The sequence below is a fragment of the Apis dorsata genome, unplaced genomic scaffold (assembly GCF_000469605.1).
Source record: "Apis dorsata unplaced genomic scaffold, Apis dorsata 1.3 scaffold_429, whole genome shotgun sequence".
Lineage (NCBI taxonomy): Eukaryota > Metazoa > Arthropoda > Insecta > Hymenoptera > Apidae > Apis > Apis dorsata.
This window is the reverse complement of record NW_006263682.1, coordinates 412,880-429,615: the sequence shown is the minus strand read 5'-3', so window position 1 is coordinate 429,615 and position 16,736 is coordinate 412,880. Positions and strand designations below refer to the sequence as shown.

Below are 16,736 nucleotides of genomic sequence, written 5' to 3'. Positions count from 1 at the left end.
AAAAAAAAAAATAATAATAATCATGCGAAACGTTCTTTTTCCTTTCCTTTTCTTTTTTCTCTTTTTCTCTTTTTCTTTTTTTGTCCTCTTATGTATAATCAGAAATGTTGCGCTCCACTTTCTTTCTCACTTCTAACTTATTGATAGAAGTGGCATGTTTCGCACAAGCTCCAGGGAATTGAAAATACATATTTTTCTTTTTCTTTTTAACTTAATCTTTATGTAAATGCATCGAGTCGCATAGTATTATCGATTGTTCGATTTAAGTAGTATTTTTATTTCAAAATCAAATTAACAACTTTTATATTTTCGATTATCGAATAATCTAGTCGAGATCCGATCAATCCTCTTATTTAACCTTTTTAATTAATCTAGAACGTGAACGTGGTTTCCACCGGAAGGCAATTAATTATTCGGTACAAGTATGTATTAACGCTGACATATATGCATATGCGGCTTTCAAGAGCGAATTACTCGCCTCTGCTCTTGCTTTTAGACAGTTTAATGTCCAAGATCTATGCTACGTATATCCTTTAAAAGTAGCGTGAAGACAAACTGTCTGGATTTACAGTTAGGCGATCAGGAAAGTAAGTCATGAGGTTAATTCTTGTTTAAATGGCAATTGGCCTGTTGCTAAAAGTTGAATTGTTGAAAATTATTTAATGCCTTAATCGCGAAATATTTGAAATTAAAAGACGCATTTAATCGTCACATAAATATGTAACTTAAATTTTCTTCTTGTATTAAGCAATAAATCAAATAGAATCAATTTTGATTCTTCTATGCATGGATTTTCTTTCGATGGACAATCCATTGATGCGAGAAAATGGAAATTGACTTCTACAGAACTTGAAGAAACGAATATTTTTGATAAATCAAAAATATAATGTTTTTGATAAGTCAAAATGGTATTCTGGTGAAAAAAAAACAAATATCATATTCTATTAATAATTCTATTGTTAAAAATAATATGATTATATTATTCTAGAAGATAAAATAATAAAGGAGAATGTAAGAGTAATTTGGTTCAGTTTTCTACAAATTAGCTTTAATGGTTGAATCTATGTTACATCTGAACTAACGAAAACTTTCCAACTGTTCCTTTCACTGTTTAACAAAACTTTGCCAATTTGTTGGACTCATCCACCGTGCATTCTCTTTTAAAGATAAACGCAGACAGCTAATTGTTTACGAGATACATGTTAACAGTTAAATAGTAGATTGAAATTAAGTCATACTATGCACTTTAAAATGATACTAATCGTTTAAAGAATATGATTTAATGATTATTGATTAACAATTTATTGAGATGTTCCATTTCATTCAGTGTTTGAACATTTTGATTATCCTTTTTTTTTTTATATATTAATTATATTATAAAAAATTTTACCTCTTCATTATTAGTTATTAAATCTTAAAAGTTATGAAAATTCTTAAAGTTAAAGTCTATAAAAAAATCGCTTGTATTTAATGGGGAAATAAAGGAAGGCACAGGGAAAAACGTGTCAGTTTTTAATATCTCTGAAGAAAGTTACGAAGATAGTAAATCACTGGAAAAGAAATGAAACTGCAGAAAATCGTCTATTGTGAGATTAAAATCCCAGAGAGGGTCACTAGAGTGTTAAACTATTGTTAAAGTATTGTTTAATATTTTTCAAATTATTGAAACTTGAATTTTCCACGCATTCAAAAATCGAAAAAGTAGGATATCTAGGTCATATAGTAGATCAAAATTATAAAAAAGAAGAAAGTCAGTAAGTTAATTAATATTTGTTGACAAAATAATAAATATATGAAAAGTTATTATTATGTCATAAGACATGTTACAGGTATGTCATAATTTAAGTAATATTTTTTAACAATGATTGTTTAAATAACATATAATTTATTATGCTTCAGTTTATTCGAAAGACAAACAAATGATTTTTCTTTAAATTATTTCAATATTCCATTATGAATCGAATTTTTTTTATTTTCTTTCGTGTTTATATAAAATTTTCGCGAAATAATTTTTCCAACAATTTCCGGTCTCCATTACGTCGACATAGTCGACTGCGTCACAAATACAATTTTTCTCATAGTGTCTCGCACATGCAACTACAAAAGCTTATGAAATTATTTCCTTTTTTTTTTTTTCATTTAATTTTATTTAATTCACAAAATTATTTCAAAATATTCAAAATATCTAATAGATTTTGACGCAAAATAAAGTTACTTATTACTTATTACATTTACGCTATTATAAAACTACTTGATATAATTTATTATTTCGAATTATTATTTTTTACTTTTATTTCATATAAAATGTGACCAACAAGGACGAGATTAAGATTCAAGTCGAGTTAAAATAGTAAAAGAAAATACACAGGGTGAATCTTGTAACCGGAAGCTACGAGGCTTCATAAATAACGAAACGAGAATAGTTTTAAATATTGTACGATTCAAAAAAATGAAACAGAAAACATTGTTCGATTTTTTTCTATTATTTGTATATTTTATAAAATTTCTACTTTCTTATTTCCAATTTTTTAAATCGAACTTTCCTTCAACAACAAAAAAGATTCAGCAATTAAAATGGTTCGTGCATTCAAATATAATATGTGCTGAAATTTTTGTTCGTATATCGTAAATCATAAAATCGTATTAATTCTTTTCTAACTACTTTTTTTTCCAAAAGTTAAAACCACATTACATTTGGAAAGATTCAGTTTTTTTTTATTATTATTATACCGTTCGTAGTTTAATAAAAGTAAAATAGTATTTGCAATAGTTTCGGAGAAAACAGTTTGTCACGCTTTATTTATCTCACCTTATATAGATACATATACTATATGTATACAGAAAGTGGAACATAAGATATACTATTGTGAAAATCTTGTACAAATCTTCTCGCTCTCGAAATATTGTTGACTCTTATGTATACTTGTAACTTGATTTAAAATCGGCAATCGGTTCTGTCGATCGGCCAAAACTGATATTGCTATTTGATTATCATTTTTATTGCGAGAATTTACAAATAAAGAGAATTGTTAATTCAAGATACACATCTTGTACTTAATGTTTATCTCCGTAATAATTTATTATTGTGCGAATAAGGAATCAAAGATGAGAATGAGAATTATTTACAATTATGATTTAATATTTCATATAAAAGTGTAGATTCTTTTAAACTTACATGTCATACATGTAAATTTTCAATGTAAAGCGATATATATATAATTCAAAATATTGTAGCAATAAAAAGCATTCTATCTTATATATTTTCACATATACGTGTTATACTACTTACAAAATATGATCTTTTATTCTTCAAGGGTTATTTTTTAAAAGTATAAACCTATCTTTATAAATACTATACGTTTCTATGAACCATAAAAATATTAATAGATTATTTGTATCACGTTTGAAGAAGGATTTTATATAAAAACTCGTTCTTTATGAAGAAATCCTTTCAAAGTAGATTTATGTATAAAAACAAGATGTAAGAAAGCACGATTATCGAGCAAGCTGAGAGTCGATTATATTACACATGTATTTTATTCATGGCCGTGTATTCTTTTTATATTCAAAGGTGGCAGGTTCCATCGGTCAATCACCATGCGGTGCGGTGAAAGAAGAGAAAGGGATGCAACGTTTGGAGGCTATGTTGTACGTTTTGGACGAGATAAATTCAGACGATGATTTATTACCTAACACCACCTTGGGCGCACTTATTCTCGATTCTTGCAGCAGTGATACTTATGCGCTTGACCAGAGTATGGAATTTGTTAGATCCTATATGAATCAAGTAAGTATATTTCAATTATATTTCAGAATCTTATTGTAAAAAATATATATATAATTTTATCGATTATTAATTTAAAAATTCATATTTTCTTGCGATTTTTTTGAAATTTAAAATCTATTGGTCTCGATGAATTTTATTTTGTTATAATCAGAATTATACATTTTCTAAGATTATCTTATTTATCTTAAATATATCTTCAAGGCTCATTCAGATAGATTGAAATTTAATTATTTAACATCGAGTTAATACACGTAACATTGATCTAACTTTCAAATTTTATTTTTATTAGATTCTATTTACAATAACATTTTACATGATTTTCATTTTAAAAATTTATTTTCAATAAAATTGATTGACAGTATTAATTGAAAATATTTAATATAATAATATGATTAATAAATGAAGTAATAGAGTGATAAATGAAGTAATAGAGTTAATTGAAATTATATTTAGAATTAGTCTTGTTATAATTTTAACAATGCTTATAAAATAACAATATAATAGTAAAAAGAAGAAAAGTTATTATTTCTTCTTAATTTAAAATATTTATAATAAATGTATAAAATTTTTAATTAAATTTTTAAAGAAACAGAAGGTAGAGATATTATGGAAGAGATATCATGTTGTATTTAAAATTCTTATTCGACTAGAAATGATTTGGAAGAGCATCTGCTATCCCTGAGTTTTTATTTTATCCAGATGCGGTGATAAGCACTGATGCAGACATATCCTTAGCAAAGGCCACCATTTCTTTGGTATCTGACTTGAAGTAGAAAATTTAGAATCGATATCCTGTCATCTCCTTTGATTTCAAACATAATGGACGTTTGTATTGTTTATGTATACAATATAAATCTAACACAAAAACTTTTTTCTTCTACCTAGTAATTTTAATATAATTATTTATTTTAATTATTTATTATTAATATTAAATTTTAATTCTATTATAACTTTGCATTTTGAAATAGCAGTGGTTCACGTTGAAAATTATTCCCAATTTTTTATCAAAATGTTAATAATGTTGAAATTGAAATTATTTTGTAATATAAAATTATAATTATAATAACATTTCTGAGTTTGGATAAACCACGAAATTCATAGATTGAATGAATTATCAACTGTTTATCAATTATTTTTGGAACTTGTGATAATAATTTCACGTTGTACAGAGATTGTCGATAAACGAATCAATGAATAAAATCGTTTAATTGAACATTTCATTGTTCAATAAACTGTACCTTCGAAATGAACTATAAATTATCTACACTATTCTGTTTCAATTGAAATGATAATTTAATTGACATTTAAATATTAAATTTATAAATAAAACCGTGAAAATTAAAATTTTATTAAATCTAAACATATTTTCTATCCAATTATACGTACATTTACTTTTTACTATATCGGTACTTTTATAGAAACATGTATAAAAAATTTATCTCGTATTCATTCAGATTTATTGATACATAAAACATTACCGCTTTCTTACAATTGCAATATAAATATTTCTTGTGTTTATCGGTGAAAATATCTCTAAAAGCATAAAATGTTTTCAAAAATGCATTGAATTATATATGAAGTGAAATGTTGTTTGAGAATTATGATTATATTCCATATATAAAATGAATTTAATATGAATTGTTTCGAATAATTCTATTCCAAATAAAGTTAAAGGATTCTAAAAAAGTTGCAAAGAAAAATTACACATTATTTAAATGCATTCTGAGTAAATTTCAAATTAAAACAAAATCTGTTAAACAAAATAAAAGTTAAAAATATTTAATCTCGATATTTTGAATGAAAAAAAAGAATTTTATATAAGTATAGCAAAAGAGAGGTAAAATTAAAATTTCTGCCATTAAATTACTCTTAATACCTCGAACTAGCAAAAGCTATTAAATAATACCAAAATTGGATAAGTGAATGTAATCATCTTTAGTACTGGATCAAAACTCGAAATTTAAGCCTAATACACTATATATGTATATGTAAAATTGTAGCATGTGTACGAATATTTTCATATATCATATGTACATATGTGTTGACATGGGAAAATTCCAATTTCTATTTGTGGGGTCACTTAAAATCAATAGTGTATGCCAGGTCAGTAAACAAGGCAGAAGAATTATGTAGAAATACGTATTCAAAATATGTGCAATATATGAATAAGAATTTACTTCGAATATAATAAAATCATAATCATAGATACAACAATTTCAAAATATTTCTGTTCCATTATAAGGAATGGAAATCAATTTCGATATCTATCATTCTTAGATATCAATATCAATGTTTATCATTTGAGAGATCAATCGTCAATGTATCATATTAAAAATCGATTTGAAAATAATATAAGAGTGTGAATTCACTATAAATAATATTATCAGAATTATCACAATTGCTATTGATCTTCTATTATATTGCACAAAGCTCTTTGATATTCTGCAGTTGGAATACCATCCAATTACATATTGTAACAACTTGCGGTATGTTAATAAGTAGTTTACATTCTGTTCTTGTTGCGTGTATTACGGTGAATTAATGTGCATTTATTAATACGTTAATTATACCATAATGGTAAAGTTTATCATGGATGAAATTTATATATCTTTTTAATTGCTCCTAACTTACAACTATAATTCCGTAACTAAACTCTAACATATGTACCCTAAAGCGCCTCTTTAAAACTCTGTATACTCTCCATACTTTGAGGTATCTCTTCTACAACTCTCCATTCTCTTTGTCTCCTAAGTTTTTAATAAATCACAACCTTCCGTTACACTCTTACCTCGTTACTACTTCTCTGAAAGAGAAACAAAGTTATTCCGTTAGAAGTTGTGGACGGCAATTAAAAATCAACTATTTAGAAATTTCCATAAGATTTGTCTTATATTATATATGTCATATACCTTTTTTTTTAAACTTTAATTGAAAATATTTCCTAATCAAAGAATCGTTTAAAATTAATTTGATCTTAATAACAATAGATAAGGTAATACTAAGGTAATATCGTTCACATTCACGACCATCTGGTACCCAGGTATTAGTGAGTGCACAGCTGGTAGCCAGATTATCTGACGTATTATCCTTTGTATTAAATTACTCTTTGTGTTAAGACATGTTTACTTACTCTATACGTGGATGATTCGTGTATCCTTTATATTCTCTTTTGTTTTAAAATTTGTCAAATTAGAGAGTTCAAGCTCAAGGAAACAGAAAAGAAGAAAAGTTTTAATTTACAATTTTAACTTAACTTACTTACATTTCTTCGCTTTGCCCTGAAATTACTCTACGTGAAATTTCAGTCTTGTGACACCTGTCGCCAAGGGGATACGGGGACTGCGAGGAACAGCATGACACCTTACTATAGAACACATGCGTGTATGATCTGGCCATCTTTGTCATAAAGATCTTTTTGTACGTGATTTGTTGAAAATCCTTGAGTACAATTTTTTAATAACAAATAAACTGTTGTTGGGATATAAATGAAAACCATATTTTTTATCAATTCGATTGGCAAGTAGAATAGATACGATTGAATTTTCTTTTATTTATTTTCAGGATATATCGGAATATAAATGTGAAAATGACAAACCACCGATGTATGTGCCACATAAACCTGTCACAGGTGTTATAGGAGCCTCCTTCAGTGTAGTCTCTATTATGGTAGCCAATATTCTGCGATTATTCAAGGTTAGTAGGTGGAAAGCTCACTGAAATAAAAAATTAAATATTTTACTTGAAATATGAATGAAAAATATCTGAATCTTTCGTTATTTTATATTTTACTTTAAGCTTTCGTTTTAAAATGTGAAAAACTTAAATATTCGAAATCAAATATTCGATATTTGTTCTTTCAATCGATTAAAATTATACGATTACATATCATGCGAAAATTATATTGTCAAACATTCGATTACATATACATTTACAGATATATTTAAGCTTAAAGAGAGTGGCAAATATTAGAATAAATCACAAAAAATCTGTTTTACATTTTTCCATTCATTTTAATATTGTTCAACCTATCCACCCATCTACATCGTATGCTTCTTCCACCTACGTGATTCCGAATGCATTTACATCGCATAGAATCATACATATCAAAAGATTTCAACATCAAAGATGTGTAAAAAAAAAAAAATGTTCCAATGCAAATTTAAAAATTTCAAGGATGAATTCTTGATTTATAGACTTTTGATTATTTTTAAATATTTTTTGATTTAGGCATAAATCAAATATCGCATTTCATTTATATAAAAGTATATTATTTATTTTATTTAAATTTATTTTCAAAAATAATGATAAATAATGGTAAATAATAATTAAAATTACAAAAAGAAATTGGAAGAAATAATCAAAAAAAATGATAATTACTCCGATTGTAGATACCACAAATAAGTTACGCATCAACGAGCACAGAACTGTCGGATAAGAGTCGTTTCGAATATTTTAGTAGAGTGGTACCACCAGATAATTTTCAAGCTCAAGCCATGGTGGAAATCATTCATCAACTCGGTTGGAAATATGTTTCCACGGTTGCGGTTGAAGGTGATTATGGAGAGAAGGTAATTATACTTGTACATTTTTCATGCGTATTAATGGTAGTATTTTTTCTTTAATTATAGTTCAATCCTATTTGCTCTTAAATAATAGATTAAACTCGTCTGCTATATTGTACTGTAATAATATTTTTAAACTCAAAATTTTTATTATTTTAACGTTTAAATGAAAATTAATTGTTACTCGTACATCATTTTGTAGGGAATTGCCAGTTTTATCTCATTATCAATGGAATATAGTGTTTGTGTAGCAGTTAGCGAGAAAATCTTGAGAAATGCGAAAACCGAAGATTTCGATAAAATTGTTGAGCGGCTTAGTTCAAAACATAATGCCAGAGGTGTCGTTTTATTTGTCGATGAGGATAATATAAGGTAAAACTTTATTGTTATTTTCAATTGTTTTCATATATTATTTTCAATAGGTCATTAGATACTTTCTCAACTCAATATTAATTGATTAAATGTCGTGTTGAATGTCAAGGATTAATTCAAATGTTAAATATATAATATGATTATGTATAATGAACATTTAAATTATTATATAAAAGTTCTCTATTTATTTTTTCTATAAAATTTCTAAGAAAACAAGAATCGTTTTTATTCTTTTTCGCTTTTTCATCTGTACAAATTTTCATCTGTACCGTTTCACTAATATCTAATATTTCATATCCATTTGTTGCTATATATATCATTGCGGCTATTATCAATGCGGTTTTGTTTTATAGTGAATAACTTATTGTGGTTTTTTTCTGTTTTTCGTTACTTTTTTCATATTTATTTCCAAGCTATATGTTTTATTTGCTAGATGTAATATACCACAATACGTTATAATATTTGTTTCTAAAAAAATTTTAATTTATTCTCCAAATTAAATAAAAATTTCTGTTGTTTCTTTTATCGTAAAGGAAAATAATTTATTATTTTTAGAAAACTTTTACAAGCAACAGTTAGAGCCAATCGTACAGGCCATTTTATGTGGATAGGTAGCGATTCATGGGGTGCTAAAGTATATCCAGTAAGAGATCAAGAATTCGTGGCAGAAGGTGCAATCACAATTTTGCCTTATAGAACATCTCTTCAAAGTAAGCTGATTATATATCATGTTTACAATATATTTTAATATATTTTAAAATTTTTTGTTATAGAAAAATATTAAACAAAAAGTTTTTCATATTCATATTAGAAAATATTATTTTTAGGTTTTGACGATTATTATTTAAATCTTCGACCAAGAGTTGACAATGAATGTGATGGCCAAAGTGAAAATAATGTACCACATAAAGAATTACCCGGAAAAATAGTGAATTGTCGAAATATTTGGTTTCGAGAATTTTGGTCTCAACATCATAAATGCAGTTTTAATGCAAACTTGTCAGCTGGTATGACACGTTGTACTGGTACGGAAGAATTAATTGACTACGAGCAAGAAGGATTGGTGCCATTTGTCGGTAATAAATATTTTTATTATTTTAGATTACAAAAATTAAATTTTATTTTTTTTAAAAAATATCAAAAATATTTATATAATTCAAATGAAAGAAAAGAAATTATAAAACTCAGTTCATAATATTCAAAAATTCTAAAAATAGAATTCAAGCAAACAATTTATATTTCGAATTTATAACATCGATGTAAATAAGCATTAATGAATAAAATATTAATCTATGGAACTAAGTGAATAAAATAAAATTAGATCATTTAATTGATTTTAGTTGATGCAGTTTATGCAATGGCACACGGTGTTCATAATTTAATAGACGAAGAATGCGTCAATAATGGCAAAACTGCTCATTATTTGTGCGAAGATCTTCGTTCAGCGCCGGATGGTCAACAACTTCTTCAACACATTCGAAATGTTAGCTTTATTGGTAAGCATTGTTTTTATTATTATTTTGGATTGTTGAATTTATGAATAATTGTGTTTTCCGCTCTGGGAGTTGTTCTATATTCGTTTATAAAGGAAATTTGTTTTGTAATGTTTCTTACTAATTAATAAACATTATAAAATTAATCAACATAATTTTCTTCATTTTCTTTTATTTAAATGACATTTAGGTCGTCAGGGTACTGAAATTAAATTTAAATCTGACGGTGATGCATATGGATTTTATAATATATATCAATATCAAAGAAAAGAAGATGGCCGTTTCGATTATGTTCTTATTGGAACATGGAAAGAGGAGTAAGTAAAATAAATTTTTCATTATAAATAAATATCGAATATATTTTTAAGATGGTAAAAATAAATCGTATTTCTGAAATATCTATTTATTTAAACTGTATTCTCATTCTTCAATTTTTGTTCTTAGATTGACACTTGATATTAATATAACAAGATGGGCAACAGGTGCTGGAGAAAAGCATATCCCTCGAAGTTTATGTAGTGATAATTGCCCTCTGGGTCATGTACGCAATTTTCAGGTAAATAAAAAAATTCAACTTTGAGATTTAATATAAAATTCCTTATAATAAACATTTTCAGGAAGCTTGCTGTTGGAGTTGTGTGGCGTGTCGTGAAGACGCTTACGTCTTTAACGATACTTGTCGCAGTTGTGGTCCGGGATATGCTCCAGATGAAACAATGACAAGTTGCATCAAACTTACAGCAGAAGTTATTCCATGGACTAGTCCTTGGGCATTGGTACCATTAATATTCGCCTCAATTGGCATACTTAGTACTTTATTCACAACTGTAGTGTTCATTCGGTGCGTTCACAAATTTATTTAAGATGCAATAATATATCTATAATTCCACTTTACATACTTAAAATTCATTTAAATAATATAATAATATAATGAACCGATAAACATTAATCGATTAATTAATTGTTTTTCAGCTTCAACCGTACTCCTGTGATTATGGCATCAGGACGTGAGTTGTGTTACGTATTGCTAGTAGGAATTTTATCGTGTTATGGTATGAGTTTTGTAATATTAAGCAAACCAACTGTATGGAATTGCACATATCTGAGAATTGGACTTGGCTTATGCTTAAGCATTTGTTATAGCGCGATATTAACTAAAACAAATCGAATATCACGCATTTTTAATCAAGGTACAAAAAGTATAAAAAGACCTTCTTACACATCACCGAAAAGCCAAGTTGTAATTGCAATCGGTGAGTTTACAATTTTCAAAGGCATGCTTGAATATTTTTACAAAATAACCAAATTTGTAAATAATTACAAATAAATATATAATTACTCACAAAAGTATCTGCTAAGTCGAACTATGAGTAGTATTATTATATTATAGTCAGACAGATAGTAGTCAGATAATAATACTAGCACGTTCTACAGAGATAGATAAACAATGGTGATAGGCACGTTTTAGATAGATAGAAGGCACGATCTAGTCGACCAGTAAGTAGTATTAGCACGTCTTAGTCGGACAGTGATATAGAAGTATCATAATCTTCTTTATTTAATTATATATAATTTTTTAGTACAATGCATTTAATTTAATGTATATTAATCAAGATACAACCTATAATCAACAATTCCAAATTATGTATTTTACTTAAACAAGTTACTTAGTACTTAAAGTTATAGCATACTAAAATGGATAGATACTTCTGTGAGTAAATGTAATAAATTAATTATATTGAATTAAATAAATTCATTAATAAAGAACGAAATAAGTTTTTTGATATGATTTTAGCATAAATTGTCGATCTTGATATCGTATTATGTAACTCCCGTTTTTATAGGGATCACTGCAGTACAATTAATTGGTGTTATTGTTTGGTTAATCATTGAACCACCGGATACTACAGAAATCCATCCATATCCATTGTCAGCAGTACTCACGTGTCGTGTTTCCACATTTTCCCTAATGATGTCACTCGTCTACAATATGTTTCTAATACTTATGTGTACTTTATATGCATTCAAAACACGTAAGATACCAGAGAATTTCAACGAAGCGAAATATATTGGTTTTACAATGTATTCTACATGCATTGTATGGTTAGCTTTTGTACCCATCTACTTTGGCTCAAATAATGATTATAAGGTCGGTACATACAAAATAACAAAAGACATGTATTATTTTTGCAATTATGCGATCAATTTTTTATTTAATTAACTCTAATATTTAGCTTGAATTGAATTATAAAATTCTTTGTTATCAAAATTACAATTTACAGAGATAAAATTAGAAATAAAATATCGTTATTATCTCATTGTATTTTTCATAGAGATTAAAAATAAACAAGCACGAATATGAATTTACAGGTACAAATAGCAAGCATGTGTATGTGCATTAATATTTCCGCGTCAGTAGCTCTCGGTTGTCTCTTTACACCAAAAGTATATCTAGTACTCTTTCAACCATATAAAAATGTTCGACCTGGACATACTAATGTGAGTATACACCAAATTAAATTCTAATAATTCTGCTCTCAATTATTTTATTTTGAAGTTTTATAGAAAAAAATTTGTCCACTATATTGTAGACGAGTGCACTTCAAAGTGGTAACCGTGGAACATACAGCATGCGATTTTCTGGCGGTCGTAGTCAAACGATGCAGAGCATGACCTCCTGTTCTCGAAGCAGTCCACCAGTATCACGTCCAAGCCAGGACGAGGTAAAACATGCCAACGGTGAGACACAAGCACTGGCGAGCCCGTCTGTCGAGGAGACCTCGGTTAGCTAGGTCTCTCTTATACACCTCCCTCCCTGTCTAGAGTATCAGGCCAGAACTCATGAGACTACCGTGGAGATATACGACGATGACGAAGAAGAACGCAAGCTCTCCACTATCCAGGAAGTGTCAGAATCAAGAGACATTTCCAGTCCTTCGATGTTCGCTGAAAATTGCCGAAATCGAAGTCGGAAATCGATTTCCAGCGATTCTGATCAGGTGATGGATGTTTCATTAAATAATTATAAACGTAAAACTAAAAAGCTTTTTAAGAAGTTAATTAAGAACCGTGAACAAATATATTTATTTGGATATTATTAAGATAAGATTGATTGAATAAATATTTTCTTATTTAGATTTTACACACAAGGAATAAATTTTTCTAATTTATATTTTTATATATATTTTCTTGAGTCGGGCGATCCAGTACGTAAAAATCGCATGGGAACAATCAGTTGCATCTCCGACAAAGTGGTGTGTTATAAGACAGAAGCAAATATTTTTCCCAGCGAAGATCAAACATTCCACGTCTACAGCGATTCACCGACTTTTTCCGATTTTTCATCATAAATCACGACATTTAATGTCAAGGTAACAAAAAAAAAACTCATTTTTAATACGTGAAAATTATTTAACAGTGCCAAGACGTCTTTTTAGCCTCGCATTTGTTCTTACAAAGACAAATTTAGATATACAAATGTATATGCAAATGTGAAATTAATGATCAAAATATTTAAAAATCAAATATTTATCTTTTATATAGAAAAGATTTACTTTTAACTTATTTAATATTATTATAATATTCTTCTTGATTTTCTTCTTGACTTTTGTCAATAAAATTTATTTATTTATTTAAGTTTTAAACTAATACAGTACTATAATTAATATTAATATTAATATTAATATTTTTTATTAGTGCCATATTTATAATATTGACATAAAGTAAAAGAAAATAATTAATGTTACATTGCTTCAGTAAACAAAGATAATAATATTAATTAATTAGTTCCTTACATGTATTTCTTAGAAATAAATATTGCAATATTTCGTATTATGATATTCAATCAAAATTTATAAAACATGTACAAAAATGTTTATACTTGTTTTATATTAAATACCTATATAATATTAATTTATTTTATAAAAAGAGAACGTTTTAATTAAAATTTTGATAGAATAATAATATAATAGACATTGTACACATTTATTTATAAACTATTTTATGAAAATATTAAATATTTTATTGATAAAATTTATAATTATATTCTTTGATGTACAAAAATATAAATTATAAATATCTTTATTAAAATTATAGAAATATTTTACTTTATTAGTTTTTGATGACATACAGATTACTCTAGAAGTACGCAACAAACGAATTAAATTTTTTTTTCTAAAACTTATTAAAATCTTTTGTACAAAATATTTAAAAAATCAAATAATTATTATACCACACATTCATTAATCAGATAAATGATTTATAAACATTTGTAAATCTTTTGAATTAGATACATAAGATACACAAATGCAGATATTTGCAAAAATAAATTTCGTTTGAAGTGGTTTGTAAGCATTTGTCGTTAAACTGCAAAACAATAATCGCTTCATCTGTTGTGAATGCACAAAAAGCGAATTTTATTCAAAATACCGACATTTCTAAAAACACTTAAATACAATAATTGTTATTGTATACTTCCAATTAATCTGTATAAAGAAATCGTATTATCAAATAATTTCAAACATTTTATTATAGTTTTAATTCAAATTTTTTTTTTGCTTATTTTAATTTATTATAAATTTTAAATAATAATTTTAGTTAAATAAAAATAATATTTTATAATTATGCAAAATAAAATATTCATTCAGATTACTAATAAAAAATAAAATAAAAATAAAGATTTTCACTTCAGATTGCAAATAATTATTAAATACTGTTAGTATTATATAATCTCAGGTAATAATTTCTTGTTGTTTCGTTTTTTTTATTTATTCTTTAAATTATTATATTTATATTTTATAATTTACTTTATATTTTATATAAAATATTTATTTTGTTTATATATTTTTATATATTATAAAAAATTTTTTTAAATTATTAATCAAATATCATAATACATTTAATGGAAAAATAAAATTTTTCCATGGTATTATACCAAAGTTAATAAATAAATATTACAATAGTTAGTACAATAAAATAATATTGGAAATAAAATGTCCAATATAGTAAATAAATGTGTACTTTTACAAATATATATAACTGCCGACTACTAAACAGTCAAAATAGTCATAAAGAACAAAATTAGATGTAGGTCGTGTGCGTGTGTAAATGTGTGTGAATTTTTGTCTAAACATGTGCCAACGCTGAGAGAAGTTACATAAATAAATAAAATACTGTATTATAAAATGATTTCGAATGAAGAAAAATTTGAAATAAGACATCATATTCGCATTTAAATATTTATATTAAATGTATTAAATTGTTAATGTTAATTATATAGATATTTATTTATCATATATTATTATATATTGTACAAAAATTAGAAATATATTATTTTATGTACTATCAATTTTTTAGAAAATTGTTTGACAATTGAGCCATGCATTAAGAGTTTAAAAAAATTTAATATGATATCGCAAGTATAATAAATTAATTTCTAAAGAAATAATTAATTATACTCGCTACTATATCTTGAAAATATTTATATATAATGTGCTTATTGTTAAAACATCTTTGAAAATCATATAAGTCAAAATGATTAAACATTTTTGGTTGATTTAAATTATTATTTTTACTATTTATCGATAATTTATAAAAAACAATGTAACGAGTTTATATTTTAAAATATCAAAAATGTGATTTTATTATATTAATATTTAATAAATTGATAATAGATTAATATTTTGATAAATTATTTAATATGAATATTTAATTTGATTCAGATTAATTTTCTAATAAAATGAAATAGAATAAAAAAATAATCAACAACCAAAGATGTTTAATTTTTATTTATAGATTAAATGAAAAATTTGGATTGTCACAGAAGCATAGACAACGAAAATTCTAGAGCCAATACAAAAATGTTTCGACGAAAGTTCGAGGTAATTTTAATAAGCTACAAACAACAATTATAAGACTTAAGAATTATGCAATTCTAACGATTATGAAAATCAAAGATTATCCTAAGCCTTTTTAAGGTTCATCAATAGAGAAAGAATTTATCCAACTTCTCAGTGTGCTTTGGAATTTATTACAATTGTTATAGATATAAATAAATGTATTATATAATTAGATAACTCAAATTCGAGTACACCTGATTAGTCTCTTCTAATAATGCAATGGTGACCTGATAGGTAGTTTCATACAAAAAACAAAGGTCAATTTATTCGTATTTTACGTTTTAGATACAATAATATCCATGCGTATATGATTCGCGATACTAAAATGCGATATTAACATGTTATATAGTTTTAAGAAAAATTCGAATATCTATAAATACAATTTATTGTATGTTTATATGTTTAGAGTGAATATGTATAAATATATGAAACGACATACAAGAAAATAACGAATATAAATTAATAAGTGAAATAGTGAGCTATTGATTATAAGATTTCTCATTTTTCAAATACAATTTTATATTCTGGTGTCAACCATCGAGTTAAATTATAATTATACATTTGTAACATAAAAACCTCAAATTTCATGATCAATCAATAAATAATAATACAAAAAAGTGATTTA

The 16,736-nt window shown here is 25.9% G+C and overlaps 1 protein-coding gene across 4 annotated transcripts in view; it reads left to right on the top strand.

The window, feature by feature from the left end:
• LOC102675239 (metabotropic glutamate receptor 7-like) overlaps positions 1-13,590 on the top strand; it is a 40,017-nt gene extending 26,427 nt beyond the window's left edge. For 2 of the 4 annotated variants that reach the window (XM_006619645.2, XM_031512406.1), the window contains 16 exons: positions 3,572-3,787; positions 7,349-7,480; positions 8,176-8,355; positions 8,552-8,721; positions 9,277-9,431; positions 9,549-9,797; positions 10,062-10,217; positions 10,405-10,531; positions 10,659-10,770; positions 10,832-11,055; positions 11,187-11,467; positions 12,059-12,363; positions 12,585-12,713; positions 12,806-12,953; positions 13,038-13,213; positions 13,409-13,590. In XM_006619645.2, coding sequence (XP_006619708.1) covers positions 3,572-3,787; positions 7,349-7,480; positions 8,176-8,355; positions 8,552-8,721; positions 9,277-9,431; positions 9,549-9,797; positions 10,062-10,217; positions 10,405-10,531; positions 10,659-10,770; positions 10,832-11,055; positions 11,187-11,467; positions 12,059-12,363; positions 12,585-12,713; positions 12,806-12,953; positions 13,038-13,213; positions 13,409-13,564 — 2,916 coding nt within the window. In that variant the 3' untranslated portion in view covers positions 13,565-13,590. Of the gene's footprint in view, positions 1-3,571; positions 3,788-7,090; positions 7,205-7,348; positions 7,481-8,175; positions 8,356-8,551; positions 8,722-9,276; positions 9,432-9,548; positions 9,798-10,061; positions 10,218-10,404; positions 10,532-10,658; positions 10,771-10,831; positions 11,056-11,186; positions 11,468-12,058; positions 12,364-12,584; positions 12,714-12,805; positions 12,954-13,037; positions 13,214-13,408 lie in introns of those variants that run through there. The other 2 variants (XM_006619646.2, XM_031512408.1) reach the window with 2 other exon arrangements.
• Positions 13,591-16,736: the final 3,146 nt, after the last annotated feature.